This window comes from Pyrus communis, chromosome 13 (assembly GCF_963583255.1).
Source record: "Pyrus communis chromosome 13, drPyrComm1.1, whole genome shotgun sequence".
Classification (NCBI taxonomy): Eukaryota; Viridiplantae; Streptophyta; class Magnoliopsida; order Rosales; family Rosaceae; genus Pyrus; species Pyrus communis.
In genome coordinates this window covers 16,602,349-16,621,503 of record NC_084815.1, presented here as the reverse complement: position 1 = coordinate 16,621,503, position 19,155 = coordinate 16,602,349, and the positions used below count along the sequence as shown (strand labels likewise).

General features: G+C 41.8%; 1 protein-coding gene across 1 annotated transcript; it reads left to right on the top strand.

Moving 5' to 3' along the window:
* The first annotated feature begins 539 nt into the window (after positions 1-539).
* Positions 540-4,000, top strand: LOC137712260 (CMP-sialic acid transporter 1-like). Its single transcript, XM_068451367.1, has 9 exons — positions 540-574; positions 977-1,028; positions 1,129-1,212; positions 1,377-1,591; positions 1,737-1,815; positions 2,233-2,402; positions 2,784-2,970; positions 3,254-3,331; positions 3,428-4,000. The coding sequence occupies exons 1-9, from the start codon at positions 540-542 to the stop codon at positions 3,569-3,571; spliced, it is 1,044 nt and encodes a 347-aa protein (XP_068307468.1). The 3' UTR covers positions 3,572-4,000.
* The last annotated feature ends 15,155 nt before the right edge of the window (positions 4,001-19,155 follow it).

The following is a 19,155-nucleotide window of genomic DNA, read 5'->3' as shown; positions in this document are numbered from 1 at the left end:
AGGAGGGAGTAAATGTGAAGCTTAACTTTTGGCTGGAGGTGTTGGAATCTAAAGATCTTCCCCTAAGTAGGTCAAGATAGAGTATATGGAGTGCAAGTCTAGTGGGAAATGAGGTTCAAATGAGTTAGGGGTGAGGATTGCAGATCAAGAAGTACCAAAGAGCGAATGCTTACACTATCTTGGGTCTATCTTGCAAAAGAAGGGAGAATTGAATGGAGACTTCAACCATAGAATACAAGTTAGATTATGAAGTGGAAGAATGCATTGGGTATGTTGTGCGACCGTCGTATACTACTAAAGCTCAAGGAAATTTTTTATAGGACTGCAGAAAGGCTAGCAATGCTTTATGGCATGGAATGGTGGGTGGTTGATGAAAATTCTTAGTTGGATGCATGGGCACACAAGAAAGGACAGGATTAAGAACAAGGATATCCGAGGCAAAGTAAGAGTAGTTGAAATTAAAGATAAGATGAGAGAAAAATCGGTTAAGGTGGTTTGGACATGTGAAACAAAGACTTATAAACGCTCGGGGTTAGAAGATGCGGTTACGAGACAGAGACTCAGGGTCAAAGGGGTAGAGAAAGGCCTAGGAAGATTTGAAAGAGACTCTAAGAAAAGATTTGGAGTACTTAGATCTAATGGAAGGCTTGGCATAAACCGAGTGTAGTGGCGTTTTAGGATTCATACAGCCGACCCCACTTAGTGGGATAAGGCTTTGTTGTTGTTGTTGTTGTTATTTTTGTTGATGATGGATTGCTGAGTGTTGTTAAAGAAAAGGTTTCCTCAGTTTTTGACACACGGAAATCAATTTTGTGACTTCCCATGCTGAGCGGATAGTTATACGCTTTTATTTTCTGAAAGTGGTTTCATTGCCTTTTTGGCATTATAGCAATCAGCGGCAGCGCTGTCTAGATAAACTTTTATAGACATTTTCCAACAGAATATTGTTCTTAACTTTTTATATCTGGAATATCAGGACTGAGAGAACTTTTGGCTCAAGCCTTTCTTTTTGTGTTGTGTTGGCAGAGGTTGACAGTATTGGTTTAAAAAATTAGTTATAAACATTTATTTCATTTTTCGTTCTGTGATAAATGAGTTTTCATTCATTTATAATTTTATTAACGTCAGGGAATCTTGACAACTCTCTCTCAAAGCAATGGAAAATATAAGTATGACTATGCAACTGTTCCGTTTCTTGCTGAAGTATTCAAGGTACTCATTGCAGCATTTTGCTTGTAAAGTCACTGTGCTTTCCTCTTTAAGCCACCAAATTAGAGATAGTTTTCCACTACACATTGACTCATTTCCTTTCCTCAAATATTTGATGCGTTTTCTAGTTGTACTGATATGTTTCATTGCGGTTCTTTAAATTACAGCTAATAGTTTCCAGTTTACTTCTTTGGAGAGAGTGTCGCATATCACCTTCCGTGCGAATAACTACCGATTGGAGGAGTGTGCGCTTATATCCTATTCCGTCAGTCATATATCTAATTCATAACAATGTTCAGTTTGCCACTCTTGTTTATGTAGATACTTCCACATATCAGATATTGGGTAATCTGAAGATTGTTACTACTGGAATATTGTTCAGGTGCCCACTTTATTAGATTTCCTGGTCACATAATCTGAATGGTTTTCCTTTTTGTTTTTATTTAATTTCTCTTTGTAATTTTACTTGTTCCATTTATATCTTCGTTATTAATTGATTGATTCATCTGTATCATATGATACTTCAGGCTATTCCTGAGAAAGAAGTTGTCTAATCTGCAATGGATAGCAATTGTTTTGTTAGCTGTTGGAACAACCACGAGCCAGGTGATAATAGAAGCTGTTTGTTTTTTTTTTTGGTTATTGCATCGTGTTTTCTTTTGTCGAATATTCATTTTCAGAGCTGTTTCAAAGATAGATGTTTGCAGTGTTACCTGCTGTTTGATGGAGCATGTTAAAGATATATTGTTGTCTATTATCATCTGACCTTTCTATTATGTTCTTGGTAGAATTCAGAAATATGATCTTTTTGTCCGACCTCCTAAGATTAAAGTGAAATTATTTGAGAAGCGTATATGCTTAACTTAAGTTCTTGTTTACTATTGTCTGATAAAAGAAAATTAGAAAATGTGATTCAGGAATTTCTTGAGTGATGCAGTTTTAATAAGCTCTAAAGTTGATGAAATTTGTGCATTAGAACGACTGGCTGCTTATTTGTTGGTTTACTTTTAATTAATGTTGTAGGTTAAAGGTTGTGGAGAAGCGTCATGTGATTCTTTGTTCTCAGCACCAATCCAAGGATATATGCTTGGCATCCTATCTGCTTGTATGTCAGCATTAGCAGGTGTTTATACAGAGTTTCTCATGAAGAAGAACAATGATAGCTTGTACTGGCAGAATGTACAATTGTATACGTAGGTATCTTTTGTCCCCACCATGCCTTGCTTTCTGTGACTAATTTCAGTTACATGATTGTTACTATCTGAAAACTCAGCGATTCATTTTCCATTTAGTTCAATAAGAATTTTTGTATGGACTTTCTTATATATTACAACTACAAGTCAGGCCTCTTTATGCACTTTTTAGGATCACGACATAGAAAATATAGCATCATTTGCGAACTCATTACAGTGTGTTGTCTTGTGATTAGCATATAAACTTTCTTTGTTTGAGATATGTGCATGAGTTTTATTTACAGCATGATTAACTGTTTATTTAGAGTGGGGAAAAAAAGATTAACCGTCTGTTCTTCTGAGAATACACACTATATCAGTCCAATGACAATCGTTTTACAGGTTTGGTGTGATTTTCAACATAGCACGGCTTGGATTCGATGATTTCAGGGGTGAATTTGAGAATGGACCTTGGTGGCAACGCCTTTTCAATGGATACAGTCTTACAACTTGGTTGGTCGTGCTAAATCTTGGATCTACTGGCTTGCTTGTTTCGTGGTTGATGAAGTATGCTGACAACATAGTGAAGGTAATTAGTTGAACCTTTGGCATAATTTCCATCGTTCTCTTATAATAAGTGTTATTTTCATTTTAGATCAATGCAACATTGTATTATACTAGTGTAAAGCGATCTGTGTGGCAAGATCAAATATAGAGTTTAGCATCCTTTTAAGTAATTTCCTTTTTTCCCTTTTATAGAGCATAAAATTTTCTGTGTTCTTTGGTTTAAAATCAATTACCACCGGCTGCTGACCTGAGTTTGTTTAGCCCTTCCAACTTACTCTCTTTGTTCATTTATTTGCTTCTTTCAGGTGTATTCCACTTCAATGGCAATGCTGCTGACAATGGTTTTGTCAGTATACCTTTTCACTTTTAAGCCCACATTGCAGGTATGTTCCATGCATGCACTGCCCTCTCACCCTCTCTCTGGAAACTACGATTAGGTTATTAATAAACTTTGGTCCTCGTTCGTTTTGTTGTTGCAGCTTTTCTTGGGTATTATTATCTGTATGATGTCACTACACATGTACTTTGCCCCTCCAAACATGCTGATAGACTTACCGTTGCCTGTAAAAGCAACCACTGAAAGTCTGAAAGAAGTTTCAGTCGAACAAAAATCAGATTCGTGATGGTCTATTTCTTCAAGGCAGATAATACTTTTTGAAGTTGCACTGAATTGCACAAACAGGAGGATAATATAGTTAGGTTAGCTTGAATCAGAAACATTCTTTATGCATCTCAATTCTTCTTTGGACCAGCAGTTTCTGCCAAAGAGAACACTTAAGCCTCGCTCGGATTACTCTTCTTGACGTTGGAGAGAAACTGATTCGATCATGTACTTGAACAGATTGACTGCTTTGCACGCGGTTGTAATTTCATTTTTCCTGTATGTATGTGCTCGCTTTGCCTGTTCAAAGTTTATATGTAATTGTGACTTGTTGAAGCATGATGAGGAGATTGATTTATTGAAATTCTTAATTGTTATTCATCTAAACTGTGACCAGAAGAAATGGTTGGTTCTCAGATTCTGATTTAACGACTCCCTGTTTACGAGATGAGATGGCCTTTGATTGTGACCTTTTCTGCTTCTGGGTGTCGTAGAAAGCTCTGGATACCTACTTAGTTCCAAGTTGGAAGAATGTAATTGAAAAAATAGCTTACCGTCCTCCGGGATTTTTCGCTATTAGATCTTGTTCATTAAATTGTTGATCATCGTAGTCATTAGATTGTTGATAGATCAAGCATCCAGCAGCCAAAAGGTTACTTTTGAGAAAAATAAAATGGTGGTAAATTCTCTCCCTGGTGAGAGCGTTCTCTCCTATGTGAGAGTGTTTTCTCTCCCTGGTGAGAGTTGTTCGACTCCCTTGAAATTTGTACTTTCCTTTACTTTACCAACTTTTCTGGGCCTTTAAATTAATTCTCTAGTTGGGAACTTGATGAAGTGGTTGCTCCTTCGTTCCTTTGGTAAAATCTCTTTGCGGCCTGGGTGTTTTCACCTATTCCCATTTGTTGGCTGGTGTTCTGACCAATCGAGAATTCCTCTCTTGGATTGTCCAATTTCTCAATTGGTACCACGAATATTATGAGGATGTAGTCAGATCGAGGATGGTCGCACTCTGTCAGGTCGAGTGTAATCTATATCGCTTGACTTCTTTACTAATTGGGACCATGGATTGAGGTACGTTCTCAACTAAGGTAACTGATAACAGGTATGGATGTAGCTGGGGTCTCGGATTCTGTATATTTTGGCTATTAGAAGATCAGACGCCTGTTCAACAGTCTGCTTTTGTCGACAACTCAGATGGTTACTCCATCTCTGCATTGATGAGGGTTATTAATGGATATTTCAATGGGGAACGGATTGAAACTATGGGGTTTATGGCAACATTAATGAGAGCTCAAATGGCTACAACAGATCAGTGGGTAGATGTTAGGGTTAAAGTCCGGATCTGGTGCATATTTGTGGGTTTTGATAAGTTTGGGGGTGGATTTGAAATTAAGGAAAGGGAGCGCATTTACTATGCCTTTACCAACCAGAAAAACAATTGGTATTCTTTCTTTATTTTATACAGTAGAAATCAAGAATATAGGTTTTTCCACTGGGTTGTGAGACTAAGAAAGCAAAAAGGTGAACTATACAGGAAGCGAAAACAGAAAACAAACTTCAGAGAGAATATGGCGAACGAAGTGGAAGAGTTGGCTATTCAGTTGGAAGGTGGAATGGAGCTCTCAAACATTGAACTAGGAGTGAAGCTTATTGTGAAGGTACTGGTGGATCAACAACTTAATAAATGAGGTTTAAGGAACATTCTGAAGAGTGCCTGGAAAGAGTTTGGGGAGCTTCAGATCAATTGGGTTCAAGAAAATCTGTATGTGGTGCTAGTAAGGGATGAGAGCAAATTGTATCTTAGAGCAGGTGCCTTGGGCTGTAATGAAGCAAAACCTATCTGTGAAAAGATGGACGGAGGATTTTGCGATGGAAGAAGTTCCCATGCACTTGGTTCCTTTCTGGGTGTAAACGAAGAGGATTCCACTGTATTTATGCTCAGGAAGAAATATAAATTGCCTGGCCGATAAAGTTGGGGAGCTGCTGGAGGTGGAGGATCTAACCAAGGCTAGGGGATTCGTAAGGATTCGAATCATGGTGGATACCACTAAACCATTGGTTATGGGGTGCTGGGTTATAAGGGAAAGGAATAAGGAGTCTTGGGTGGAGTTTCAGTACGAATGACTTTAGGATTTCGACTATAAGTGTGGAAGAATTGGACATGCTAGCCTTGAGTGCGAAGCACCTGACGGTAGTGGAGATGTGGCAGGCTATGGTGATTAGACTAGAACTAGGATGATTAGAGATGTTCTGGAGGCCCTGAGGATGATAAATGTTATTTAGGGAAGGAAAGGACAAGCGGGGGTTAGTAGAAAGGGAGGGAATCTGGCTTAGATTAGGAAGGGAAACAATACTCTAGGAGAAGATGATAGAGTGACAGTTGGAAGTGGAAGAATAGGGTCATCATAGGAATTGAGAGAAATAACTGCTCTGTGTAGATTGAGGGAGAATCATCAATCAATTGTAGTGGCAAGGACTTCGGCAAGCGTCCCTATTCATGCTTCGAGTGGAGGGTCAGGTGATCTTAACACTGATGGCTTGCAGCTGACGGGCAGGGGAAATAAAGGTGAAGGGAAGTAGATAGGTGAGATGGTTGGTATAAAACGGGTGGGTGGTAGAAAAAGTAGAGGATCAGGAAGAAGGCTGTGGTGAGGGACAACATTGTGGGGTCTACCTCACAAAACCCATTAGTGAGAATATAAAATGAGAGGTAGCAATATCAAACAGAGCAGGGGATGAGCCAGCATCTGGCTGTGGTGCAACAACAGTACAATCTTTTTGTGGGTCAAACGGAGGGTGAAGGCTTATTTCAAAGGATGAGCCTAAAGTAGAATGTAGCTGTAGAGCCTAAAGGCCGACTAAAAGGACAAGGAGACTAACTGGGCCCAGTGTACGTGCTAGGAAGGAAGGGCGTAGAGGAGATGCTGCTGTGACTAGTGGTTCGAATGAGATCAGGTGAGGGACGCAAGCGCCTTGTTAAAGGACAATTTGTTGGAGGTCCTAGTTGCCTCACCTTGAGGACATTATGGATGAGGAGGCAGCAAAGAGGGGACAGAGGTTAGCAAACAAATGTGGTGGTGGTGGTAGCTAGCCCGAAACTGCCACAAATCAGCCATGATACACCTGGTTTGGAACTGCCGTGATTTTGGGTCGGACACGGTAGTTTGAGCCTTACATGGGCTCATTAGACGATATAGACCCTCTGTGGTTTTTTTTTTATTTGAAACAAAAATGAAGAACCACATAATTATTGGAGTTCGTAGGCGGTTGGGGTTTGTAAATGGGTATGATGTGCCTTCAATTGAAGCAGTAGGAGGGTTGAGTCTATGGTGGGATGATAGTTTGGAGGTCAAAGTGGTGTCGTCTAATAAGCATCTGATTCATACCGAGATAAGGATCACAGGTGATGAGTGGTTTTATGCTTGGTGGATTTATGGTACACCATACAAAAATGAGAAAAATGATTTTTGGCAATGGATTTCAGAGGAGCTGAGACCGACGGATGTCCCATGGATTTGCGCTTGAGACTTTAATGAGATATTATAAGATGATGAGAAATCTGGAGGGAACCAACGACACCGGACGACAACAACATTTCTACAATCTGTTATAAACAATTTGGAGTTGGTGGATCTAGGGTTTTCGGGGCCTAAATTTATGTGGAGAGGAACTAGAAACGGTAGTTTGGTGCAAGAAAGGTTGGATCTTAGGTTGATTAATGGAGGTTGACAAATTCGGTGATCATCCATGAAAATGTTAGGGCCTCAGATCATTTCCCTTTCATTCTTAATACTGACCCTTTGGTTCCTAAATGTAAATCTCTATTTCGTTTCAAGGCCTTTTGGTGCAAAGGGGAGGGATGTAGAGAGACGGTAGAAAGGTGTTGGAATGTGGAAAAGGACGAGAGAGGAGGGTGAAAAAGTGGCAATCGAAGTTAAACTGCACTAGAAGAGGTCTGACAAGATGGAGCTTTGATAAATTCAAAAATAGAAAGTATGAGCTTGAAAAGTTGAATTCGCATTTGGGGCATCTCCAACAGAATTGGGTGGAAAATAGTACATAAATTGGAGAGCTCATGGAAACCATCAACCTTCTGGAGGCTCAAGAGGAAGCATATTGGGTTGCTAGATCAAGAATCTGGTGGTTGCAAGCTGGTGACTCGAACACTACCTTTTTTCATCAGTCTACTGTCCTAAGGCACCGTTGGAACAAATTAGCTTGAATCTGGAATGATGAGGGTACTTGGAAGGAGAACCTTACCGGGGTTAGGTTGGCGGTGGAAGATCATTTTAAAAAATTATTTACGTCTGATGGTAATCGCAATTGGGGTGACATTTTTGGTTGTTTGGACTCGGTATTAACTAATGACATGAATGAGGCGCTATGTAGTCCTATCTTAGACATGGAGATAAAAGATGCAGTCTTCAATATGGGAGGGTCTAAGGCGCCTGATCTAGATGGGTTCCAAGGCATTTTCTTCCAATCATATTGGGATATTATTGCGGTTGAGGTCTATGGAATTGTGGCAGAGTGTCTTGTGGGCGATGGCTGCCCTTTTGTGATTAATTCCACCAATATTGCTTTGATCCCTATGGTCTTCAACCTGGAAAATGTCAGTCAGTTTAGGCCAATTAGTCTTTGTAACTATTCTTATAAGGTCCTGTCTAAGATTTTGGTGAATCGATTGAAACCTATGTTGGAAAAGATAATTTCACCAAGTTAAAATGCGCTTATCCATGGTCGACAAATCCAAGATAATATTATCTTGGCCTATGAAAATTTTCACTTCCTTAAGTTAAGGAAAACCAAGCAGAAGTTCGAAATGGGGATCAAACTTGATATGAATAAAGCTTATGATCAGGTTGAGTGAGATTTCCTTAAGGCAGTCATGGGACACCTTAGGTTCCAGCGAAGGTAGATTGATATGGTTATGCGATGCGTCAAAAAGGTGGAGTTTTCTATTCTTATTAATGGGAGGCTGGGGAAAGCTTTTAAACCAACCAGGGGTCTTCGACAGGGGGATCCCCTATCCCCTTATTTGTTCCTCATTATCAGTGAGGTTCTCTTGGAAGGGATTAGGATTTTGGCTGTGAGACTTGTGCTCTCACATCTTTTGTTTGTTGATGATACTTTAATGTTCCTTATGGCTACCAAACAGAATTGCAAAAACTTATCTTCCTTTATGCACGTGTATTGCCGAGCTTTTGGACAACAGGTTAGCTTTTAGAAATCGGTTGTGTATTTTGGAGCAAATATTATGCCCCAGTTGGCGTTGGAGCTTTGTGTTACTTTAAATATGCCTAAGGTGGATGATCCAGGTAAGTATTTGGGAATCCTAACAATTTGGGGGATATCGAAGTAGGAGACCTTACAGTATATCAAGGACCGGGTTTTGGCTAAAATTGAAGGTTGGAAGTGACGATTTTTAGCTCAAGCGGGGAAGGAAGTTCTTATCAATGCGGTTGTACAGGCTATTCCTATGTATCAAAGTGTTTCTTTTGACTGCCAGTTACTTTATGCAATGAAATTGACACGGTTGTGTCAAGGTTTTGGTGGGCGGGGATAGACAAGGATCGTGGGATACACTGGATTAATTGGAAGGATTTGGGTTGCTAAAAAAGGGAGGGAGGTATGGGGTTTCATAATTTCAAAGACTTTAACATTGCTTTGCTCGCGAAGCAATGTTGGCGACTGATACATGATCCCGACTCTCTATGGGCGCGTGTTCTGAAGGAGAGGTATTTCCCAAATGTTTCTTTCCTGGAAGCAAAGAAAGGCGGAAGAGCCTCTTGGGCATGGGAGAGTCTGTTAGAAGGGAGGGATCTCATTTTATAGGGTGTTAGATGACAGGTTTTGGGAGGACAGGAGGTTAGGTTTTGGGCGGATAATTAGGTCCCGGGCATCCTACCCCTTCCCCTTTCACGAATATAAACAGGGAGTGTAAAGTTGCGGAGTTCATTGACCCGGTATCGAGGGAATGGAATATTGATCTCCTTTCCAATCTTGTATCAGAGGAAGAGTGGGTAGCCATCTCTCACATTCATGTGAGGCCAGCTACGGGACTGGATAAACTTGTTTGGCCGTTCAAAAGGAATGGTTCATTCGTAGTGAAGTCTGGATATAGGTGGTGCTACAACCGCCACCCTACTGTGAACCTCAATCGTCATTCCACTTCTCGAAGTATTATCCCTGGGTGTGAGATTGGGTTTGGAGTTGTAAAGCCCCTCCAAAATTGAGAAACTTTTTGTGGAGTGCTCTCCATGATGCTTGCACCACTAAACTTAACCTGTATCGACGTCGATGTGCTATATCCCCACTTTGCCCCATTTGTGCAAAACGTGATGAGACTATGGAACATATTCTTCTGCTTTGCCCGTGGGCATCTAGGGTGTGGAAGAAAGGTCATTTGCACCTTCAGATTGATCGATGCTCTATCATAACTTTGGGTGATTGGTTATGCTCGGTTGTCAATCAAAATTTAGGCTGTAAGGTGGACCTCAACCGTACTCTGTCCTATTTGGTTTTTTTGTGTTGGTTTATTTGAATGGCCAGATGTGACACAATTTTTAATGAGGTACATCCTTCTCCTTTAAGAACTATTCGGGCTATGGTCATTGCCATGGAATCTTTTAAGTTGGCCTCTTCATCTATGCGATTGTCGGCTGTTGATTGAATCAGCCTTGCTTGTGGTGTCCATCGACCTTCTCAGTGGTTTCCTCCCCCAGTTAACTGGAGGAAGGTAAATGTTAATGTTTGTTGGAGGAGAAACTCTCTATGCGGTAATGTCGGGGTTGTGGTCAGAGACAGCTTCTCGGGTTGTAACGCGATGTGGAGTGTAAGGGTGCATGCATCTAGTGTTGAGATGGCGGAGGCTCTTGCTGTTCTGGAAGGGTGTTTACTGGCAAAAAATTTGCAATTGCAGGAGGTAGTGATTGAATCAGATGCGTAAGTTATTATGTGGTCCTTTAATTCTCCTTCTCTGAGTTGTGATTGGGACCTACTCCTAATTCTTAGCCGTGTTTTGGAGATTGGGAGAAGTTTTCAACCATGCTCCTGGTTATGGGTTCCATGAGCAACAAATAGGGCGGTAGATTTCATCGCGAGGAATATATCACCGGAGATGTGCAGCTTCGGCTGGGTTGTAAAACCTCCATCTTCACTTGTAGGTATTTTGAACAAAGACGGTCTTCCATGTCCTCCATTGTAAGGATGGGGAGTCTTTTTGAACAGGTAAATGGGATAACGTTGGTGTCTTGTTTATCTTGGTTTCTGCTCCTTAGGCTTGCAGGGAAGCTTTCTGTCTGTTGTTTAGCTTTGTGCCTTTCTGTTTCTATGAATCGTTTCTTTCACCAAAAAAAAAAAAAAAAAAAGAGCCAAAAATCCTATTGTATAAGAAATAGTTGAGCATAATAGAAAATCCCTAGGTGTTGAGATGACTCTCAACTTTATGTGAATTTGGGATGCTTAGTACTTCAAAATATCATTTTCAATGATAGCCCTTGCTATATTTTTGTCCATCTCCACTTATACTTCATACACTAACATTTTATCAGTTACAGTATATTGGACATTTTAATAAATAATTAGAAAGAGAGCCCCTTAGACTAATTTTGCGTTTTTGGCATTAAAGAAGTCCTATAGATATATTTCTCAACTTTATTGGAACAAAGTTCAAATCCCCTATTTTGTTTAAAAGAAAGTATAATTATATTGTTCAATCCGAAAAATAGAAGCTTACTTCCGACTTTGAAATGAGTCTCAAATTCGAATTCTCTTTCCAGATATCGCTACCAAATAAACAAAAAGTAATAGCTCTGGTCCATGTTTTGGCAACACCAGTTACACTAATAAAAGATTGAACATGAAGACTTTTGGTACAAGCCTACAACATTGAGCTCAAGACTTTTGCTACAGCAATGAACTGCAAACTCGATACGTACACAGTATCGCATGAACATAAAAGTAACAAGTTGGGCTGGACATTATTTTCTCCACTTTGCAGTGCAATGTTGAAAGATCTAGAAAATAGGGGCGGTGGATAGGATACTACTAATCATTCTATCTTTGTGCATTTATCTAAAAATAGATATGTTTCAATCTAAAGTTTGCAATTTGAGAAGTTTTGCATTGTAATTTTTTTTATCTGACCGTCATATTGCCACCTGTGGAACCAAAAATAATCTCACAAATCCTGGAGAGAACACATTTATTTTATCCCTAAGAAGATTAGATTGCCTTCATTAAATAGATAGGGCACACAAATATTCCCACGTACAACTCAACATCCTGGAAGTTTAAGCAGCGAACTACGAATGCTTAGTCTCCCCTGCTCGTGACATGGAAAAGTCAAAGGCATTTAAGATAAGATTAATTAATAAATCCTTTGTTTGCTACATTCTCAATTAAAGATCAACTCAAACAAGTAAGGAATCATCATCACAATCAATCAGGGATACCTCCATCATTATCCTAAGATATTATCTCCTAATTAATATCTATGGGAAGTTGCCATGTGTAGGGCAAAACCCTACACCTAGGCTAGCCATCTCCCTATAAATACCTCATCTCCACGAAACTTTTGTAGGTTTTGGCTACACATACAAACTCTAAATGCTCACTGTTTTTCAGAGTTACTGACTTGGATAATTGTTTTGTACGTACAAATTCATGAAGACTGAAGATGACGGATTCTTGCTACCACAAATTAGTGCTTTCATCGACAGCTTGATTCAAACACTCGAAAAAGGCTCTCGCATTCACGTTCCGAATTTTTCTATTATATACGTAAATTTTCCTACACGTTCCTATTTCTAGATTTGTTTTATAAGTTCTTTGAATAGCCATGGGGAAGAAATACAATGGGGGAAATTCTAAAACCACGATGAATGGAGCATTCTATGCTCAAGAATATAGACCGGATGAAGGAACTATAGAGCAGTAAGCCTAGGGTGCAACCCCAAGTGAGGCCCAATGTGCGGCCTAAGGCCCGCTTGTCCCAGCCTGTGCAAAGGAGGCGCTAAATCCAATCCCTACAGCTGCTAGGGCCCAAGCCTAGCAGCCATACGCCTGTGACTAGACCCAGCTAGCTCCAGCGACTTAGACTCCACTTCAGACCGGTCATAGGCCTATTCAATCGACCTGGCTCTGGATTCCTAGACCGATTGCAGCCTAGGTCTAGATTAGTCAGACAGACCAACAAAATAAGATACCACCAAGTTGGATCACACTAAATACTGAACGCTCCACCAAGTTCTTGGTCACAAGACCGAAATCTACTTTACATGGAAAACTACCTTGAGAAGTTGGTAAAAGATGGCAAGTGCGACATATACCTGGACAAGCCAATTGCACAGCCCAGAAATACACAAACGTGGACGCAGGACCACGTGCCAAGAATATTCGAATCAACGATATTTTCGTTGAATCTGAGTACTTAGGGCCACCAACAATTTCAAGAAGGGCAACATCTAGCAGGCGAGATTGGTCTTCCAGGTTCAGGCAGTAAGCACCAATCATCGACTTCACTGAGTAGGACGCTGAAGGAGTAGATTTCCCCTACAACAATGCCTTGGTGATATCTGTCCAACTGGCTCACGCCATAGTTGACATGATGATGGTGGATAATGGTGTCATAGTCAACCTCCTTCAGCTTTCAGTAATTCAGAAGATGGACCTAGAAGGCACGAGACGTCGAGCAGAGGTTTTTATCGAATTCAATGGCCACTCCTCGATTGCCATTGGCAATATTACACTCAATGTGAGAACACCCAGATTGTATCTTTGCAGACATCCACGATCGTTAGCGACCTGTCTCCCTATAATGAGATTTCGGGTTGGGTCAGTAGGTAGAGCGCTTCACCACTTCTTTACCACAAAATTTTTGCAACTCTGATCATCCACAATCACCTTGCAGTCTTTGTCGTTAATGGAACAGATAGAGTGAAAAATACAATGCCGCTGCTTCCATGTGAGATCATCCGATAAGTGGATGATGACGACGATCCCAACGTGGGCCAAGTGGCTGAACTTCATGGAAGACACTTTTGGAGGACTTGTCCGACAAAGGCAAGTTGAAGAATTGCTTGCCTGTATGTAACCTCTTGATTGACATGGCTGACCAGGACAGGGATCTATCGGCAGCTTTGGGATGTTGTTGTCTCAACTCAAAGATGAACCCTAGAAGGGAAAATTCATCCCTTTGAGTACTTGTACACCTCTTAAGCTCCATAAGACAAAAGGCCACGCTCTCAAGTCTAAACGCATCTCCCTTTTGGGGACAAGACGACGACTGCTTCTCATTACCTATTAATTTGAACAAGGTGTTTGATTTGATTCTCCAAGAAGCTGTGAATAAGATATTGAAGCCAGAGCAGATGATCAAGAAGGTGTTGGTTGTCACCCACGATGACTTTAACATGAAGGACTGGCTGGCTACTTATGAGGAAATAGGCCGCAAGTTTGAGAAGAATGGTTACGATGATGTGGTTCCACAATTAGTGTACTGGGCGTTGTTGGCCGCAGGCATATGTAACCCAATGGTGCCTTCACGACTACCAGGGGGTGCTCATTGTGAATGACTACACCGACAGTTTCTTCAGGTTGTTCTCGGAGTATGACCTTTTGTTTTTTAATGGTTACGTTAATTTTACTGGTAAAAAAATTGTCTCCGGTTCTGCTTTTGATTAACATTTGGAACAACATTTGCACATACTTCTATTGACATTTTAGAAACTTCTCCGAGGTCGGATGGGAATGAATAGTACAAAATACCGAAGTAGTTCTTCAACTTGAGGTGAAAATTTTCTGTGTTATCAGTCTATCTGGCTTGTAGTCTCCATAGCTAGAACCCTTTTGCTTCCTTGTTGGTGTACATCGATCTGTGACGGATCATGTGGCAAAAAGTTATTCTGGTAACTAATAGCTATTAGTATAGTGATATCCATTTTTTTAGAAGAGATTGATCTCACAGTCGAAATCCCTCTCTTCAAATGTTGAGAGAACTTGCCCATGTGACCTGGACAGAAGGAATACTGCACATATTCCTTGTCAGACAGCACGCCACCTTTACAGCAGGAGGAACACATGCTCCGATGTGTTGCAGCATGGGCAGGCCACCTTTTACTTATGGTTGTTTATTACATGCAATTGTTTAAATGCATGCGTGTGTGTAAGATGTATATATAACATCAACTACTATTACAGCAGTTGAAATAAGAATAACAAAACATCAAACTTATTATGGTATCAGAGCATGGGATTTGCTCTGCTCTGCCTTCACTCTTCCGCTGCTATACTGTGATCTGTTAATGCAGCTGTGCAGGACTTCTGCGTTGCAAACCTCACAGCTCCCGACGGCCCTGCAGGCTACTCTTGCAAAAGCCCTGCAAAGTAGATGACTTTGTTTTCTCGGGCCTAGGCGTTGCTGGCAACACTACAAACATCATCAAGGCTGCAGTCATCCCTGCATTTGCTGCTCAGTTCCCTACTGCCGCTGCTCCTTCTCCATCGAGCACCTCACCATCGACTGCTCAGTTCCCGGCCTTCCGCGCCTTCATCAACCACATCTCCGACACCTGCCGCAACGGCCTCGCCCAGCGCCGCCCCTGGTCCGAGCTCCTCGACCGATCCGCCTTCGCCAAGCCAGAATCCTTCTCCGACGCCACCGTCCGCGTTCGCAAGAACTACTCCTACTTCCGTGTCAACTACCTCGCCGCCCTCGCCCTCACCGTCGCTCGCCGAGATCACCATCGTCCTCTGCTACTTCCAGTTGTGCAGCGAGGATTATTTGTGGTGGTGGAGATCATACCTCACATCCGGAGTCGGAGCAGCCGCCGGAGACTTGTGCTTCGGCTTCTTGCTCTTGCTCTTGCTGGGAGTTGGAGCAGCCGCCGGAGACTTATTCTTTGTTGTCAACGGAACCATCGGCTTCTACGCCTGCTTTTGGTTCACGAGGCTCCCCTTCCAGCTAACGGTGCTATACTGTGAGCAGCAACCAGTGCACTGCAACTAGTGCACTTAATAGATACAATCTTCAAGTTTGCCTGTACGATGTGTTAAACAAAAAAAAAAAAAAAAAAAAAAAAAAAAACTAGTGCACTCACTGCCTTGCCGTCGCAAAGCTGCTACATAGCCATCATCGCTGCTCTACCTGTCACAGCCATTAAGCACAGCCAAGCACAGCCACTGCACTCACTGCCTTGCCGTCGCAAAGCTGCTACACAACCATCGTCGCTGCTCTACCTGTCACAGCCATTAAGCACAGCCGCAGAGCACAGCCAATCACAGCCACTGCACACTGCCTGCCGACATGGCAACTGACTCTTCCGAGCAATATCACAATCTGCTTGCACTCCTTGATAAGAGTCAATTCAACTCCACATCTAATCATGTCGGTACCACCTCTACTATGAATAACTTGTCAAGTAGAGTTTTTTGTGCTCCTGCTCTCAATAAGGGAAGGGACTGGATTTTCGATACAGGCGCCACAGACCACATGGTCTGCTCACCAAGCTTAATGACCACAAGTGTTCTGGTATACAATCGACAAGTGCACTTACCCAATCATGCACTTGCCGATGTCACACATATTGGCACAGTTCATCTCTCGAATGATCTCACCCTTCACAACGTGCTTTGTGTTCCATCATTCAAACTGAATTTAATTTCTGTCAGCAAACTCACTAATACCTCATCTTGCTTTGTCATCTTCACTGATAAAATGTGTCTACTTCAGGGCCAACGATCCGGGAAGATGATTGGGACGGGAACTGAACGAGAAGGACTCTACTACCTTGATAATGTGATGAAAACCAGGTGCAATTCAGCTGCCATTGTTGCCTCTTCTTCTTCTCAGCTTTGGCATCAACGCCTTGGCCATCTTTCCAACAAGACCTTACGGCATCTCTCTACTTGCATTAAAAATTTGAATTTTTGCAGCATTGATGATTGCTTGATCTGTCCATTAGCCAAACAAACACGTGCTCCTTTTCCTTTGAGTTCTATCACCACAAAGGCTCCTTTTGAGTTAATTCATGTTGACATTTGGGGAGGTTACCATGTTCCCACTATCACAGGGGCACAATATTTCTTAACTATTGTGGATGATTTCTCAAGATGCACATGGGTTTATTTAATGAATCACAAATCAGATGCACGATCTTATCTCATCAGTTTCATCCACCTTGTTGAAACACAATTTTCCAGACGAGTCAAGGTTCTTCGTAGTGATAACGGTCCAGAATTTTCTATGACCAATTTTTTTTCAGATAAGGGGATTCTCCATCAAACAAGTTGTGTCTCTACTCCCCAACAAAACGGGGTAGCAGAGCGCAAACACCGCCACTTACTCAATGTTGCTAGAGCCTTACTTTTTCAATCTCATCTTCCTAAGAAATTTTGGGGTGATGCAATCCTCACTGCCACTTATCTCATAAATCGGACTCCCACTCCTCTTCTTCAAGGCAAATCACCCTATGAAATACTTCACCACAAACAGCCAGCGTATGCACATTTGCGAGTGTTTGGTTGCTTATGTTTTTCTTCCACCCACCACCATCGTCCCACAAAATTTGATGCAAGAGCCACACGGTGTCTTTTTCTTGGGTATCCATATGGCACAAAGGGATATCGAGTTTACGACCTTCACACGGGTAAAATCTCTATCTCCCGTGATGTTATTTTCCATGAACATGTGTTCCCTTTTTCATCTTCTGCTGCAGTTTCACCACTTGTGTTTCCACATACTCAAGATACTGCCTATGATGATCCCATCATTCATCCGTCCATTCTACTGGAGCAGGATTCCGTCGATCCATCCTCTTCTTCGCCGGTGAGTCCTGTTTCGGTTTCATCTCCTTTTCTTTCCACCTCACCACCTCGTCTTAAACGACCCACTCATGCACCTGGTTATCTTCAACAATATCACATCGACATCAACCTCCTTTCTCGGTCCGTCCCTTCATCTCACTCGGCGTTGACCAAAGTACCAGGTACTCCTTACCCTTTATCTGATGTCCTCACATACGATCGTTTATCTGCTCGACATCGTGCTTTCACCACTTCCATTTCAGCTGCCATAGAACCCAGCTCATTCTCACAGGCTATACGCGACCCTCACTGGCGTTTCGCTATGGAAGAAGAACTGGCAGCCCTTGCTGCGAATAGGACATGGTCTCTGCAACCATTGCCCCCTGGCAAGAAGCCGATTGGATGTAAATGGGTTTACAAAATCAAATTTCGATCCGATGGATCCATTGAGCGATATAAAGCACGCTTGGTTGCCAAAGGTTATAGCCAAATTGAAGGCTTAGACTATCGAGAGACCTTTGCTCCGGTTGCAAAATTGACTACAGTTCGTCTACTCCTTGCTGTTGCCTCGGTCCAACAATGGCACCTCCACCAGCTTGATGTTAATAACGCTTTCCTCCATGGTGATCTTGAAGAAGATGTCTACATGTCCTTACCTCCTGGTTTCGGACGAAAGGGGGAGACACGAGTTTGTAAACTTCATAAATCTTTGTATGGGCTTAAGCAAGCCTCTCGTCAATGGTTTATCAAACTCTCTTGTGCTCTTCGAAAGGCCGGCTATCAACAATCCAAGGCGGATTATTCATTGTTCGTCCGAAACCATGATGGTAAATTCACTGCCCTCCTTGTCTATGTTGATGATATTATCTTGGCAGGAAATAACATACAAGCAATTGAAGATACCAAGTCTTTTCTTATGAAGCAATTCAAGTTGAAAGACCTTGGCCAATTAAAATATTTCTTGGGCATTGAAATTGCTCGCTCTAGCAAGGGGATCACCCTCTCACAGCGAAAATATGCCCTTGAAATACTTGAGGATGCAGGTCATCTTGGCGCAAAACCAGCCACCTCTCCTATGGAGCAAAACTTATCACTCAGAAAGGACGAAGGACAATGGATTACTGATCCTTCCTCTTATCGACGACTTGTTGGGAGACTAATCTACCTGACAATCACGCGCCCTGATTTGGTGTATGCCGTCTATATTCTTAGTCAATTTATGGAGAAGCCTCGAACTCCACACTTGGAGGCAGCCCAGCGAGTCTTACGATACGTTAAGCACACACCAGGGCAAGGTATTTTTCTTTCTGCAAGAAGTCCAATTCAATTGAATGCTTTTTGTGATGCGGATTGGGCCAGATGTCGAGACACACGACGTTCTACCACCGGATACTGTGTATTTCTTGGAGAATCTTTGATCTCCTGGAAAAGCAAGAAACAAAATACTGTGTCACGTTCTAGTGCAGAGGCAGAGTATCGTTCAATGGCAGCAACTTGTTGTGAAGTCACTTGGTTGAAATCTGTTCTACAAGACTTGGGTATCAAACATAAACGTCCAGTCAAGCTATATTGTGATAATCAAGCGGCACTTCACATCGCTTCGAATCCGGTCTTTCACGAAAGAACCAAACACATAGAGATTGACTGCCACCTTGTACGAGAAAGGGTTCAAAGTGGAATGATCGAGACATCTCACATCTCAACCATGAAACAACCAGCCGACATCTTCACAAAGCCACTGAGCTTACACCAGTTTACGACTTTGCTTTGCAAGTTAGGAATAATCAACATTCATTCCAA

Bases quoted from the DNA above. Each gene is read 5' to 3' on its own strand.
- LOC137712260 (XM_068451367.1), top strand. From the start codon at position 540: ATGCGGTTACGAGACAGAGACTCAGGGTCAAAGGG. The intron at 1,029-1,128 runs GTTGACAGTATT...TATTAACGTCAG, and splicing joins TTTGTGTTGTGTTGGCAGAG to GGAATCTTGACAACTCTCTC. The intron at 2,403-2,783 runs GTAGGTATCTTT...ATCGTTTTACAG, and splicing joins CAGAATGTACAATTGTATAC to GTTTGGTGTGATTTTCAACA.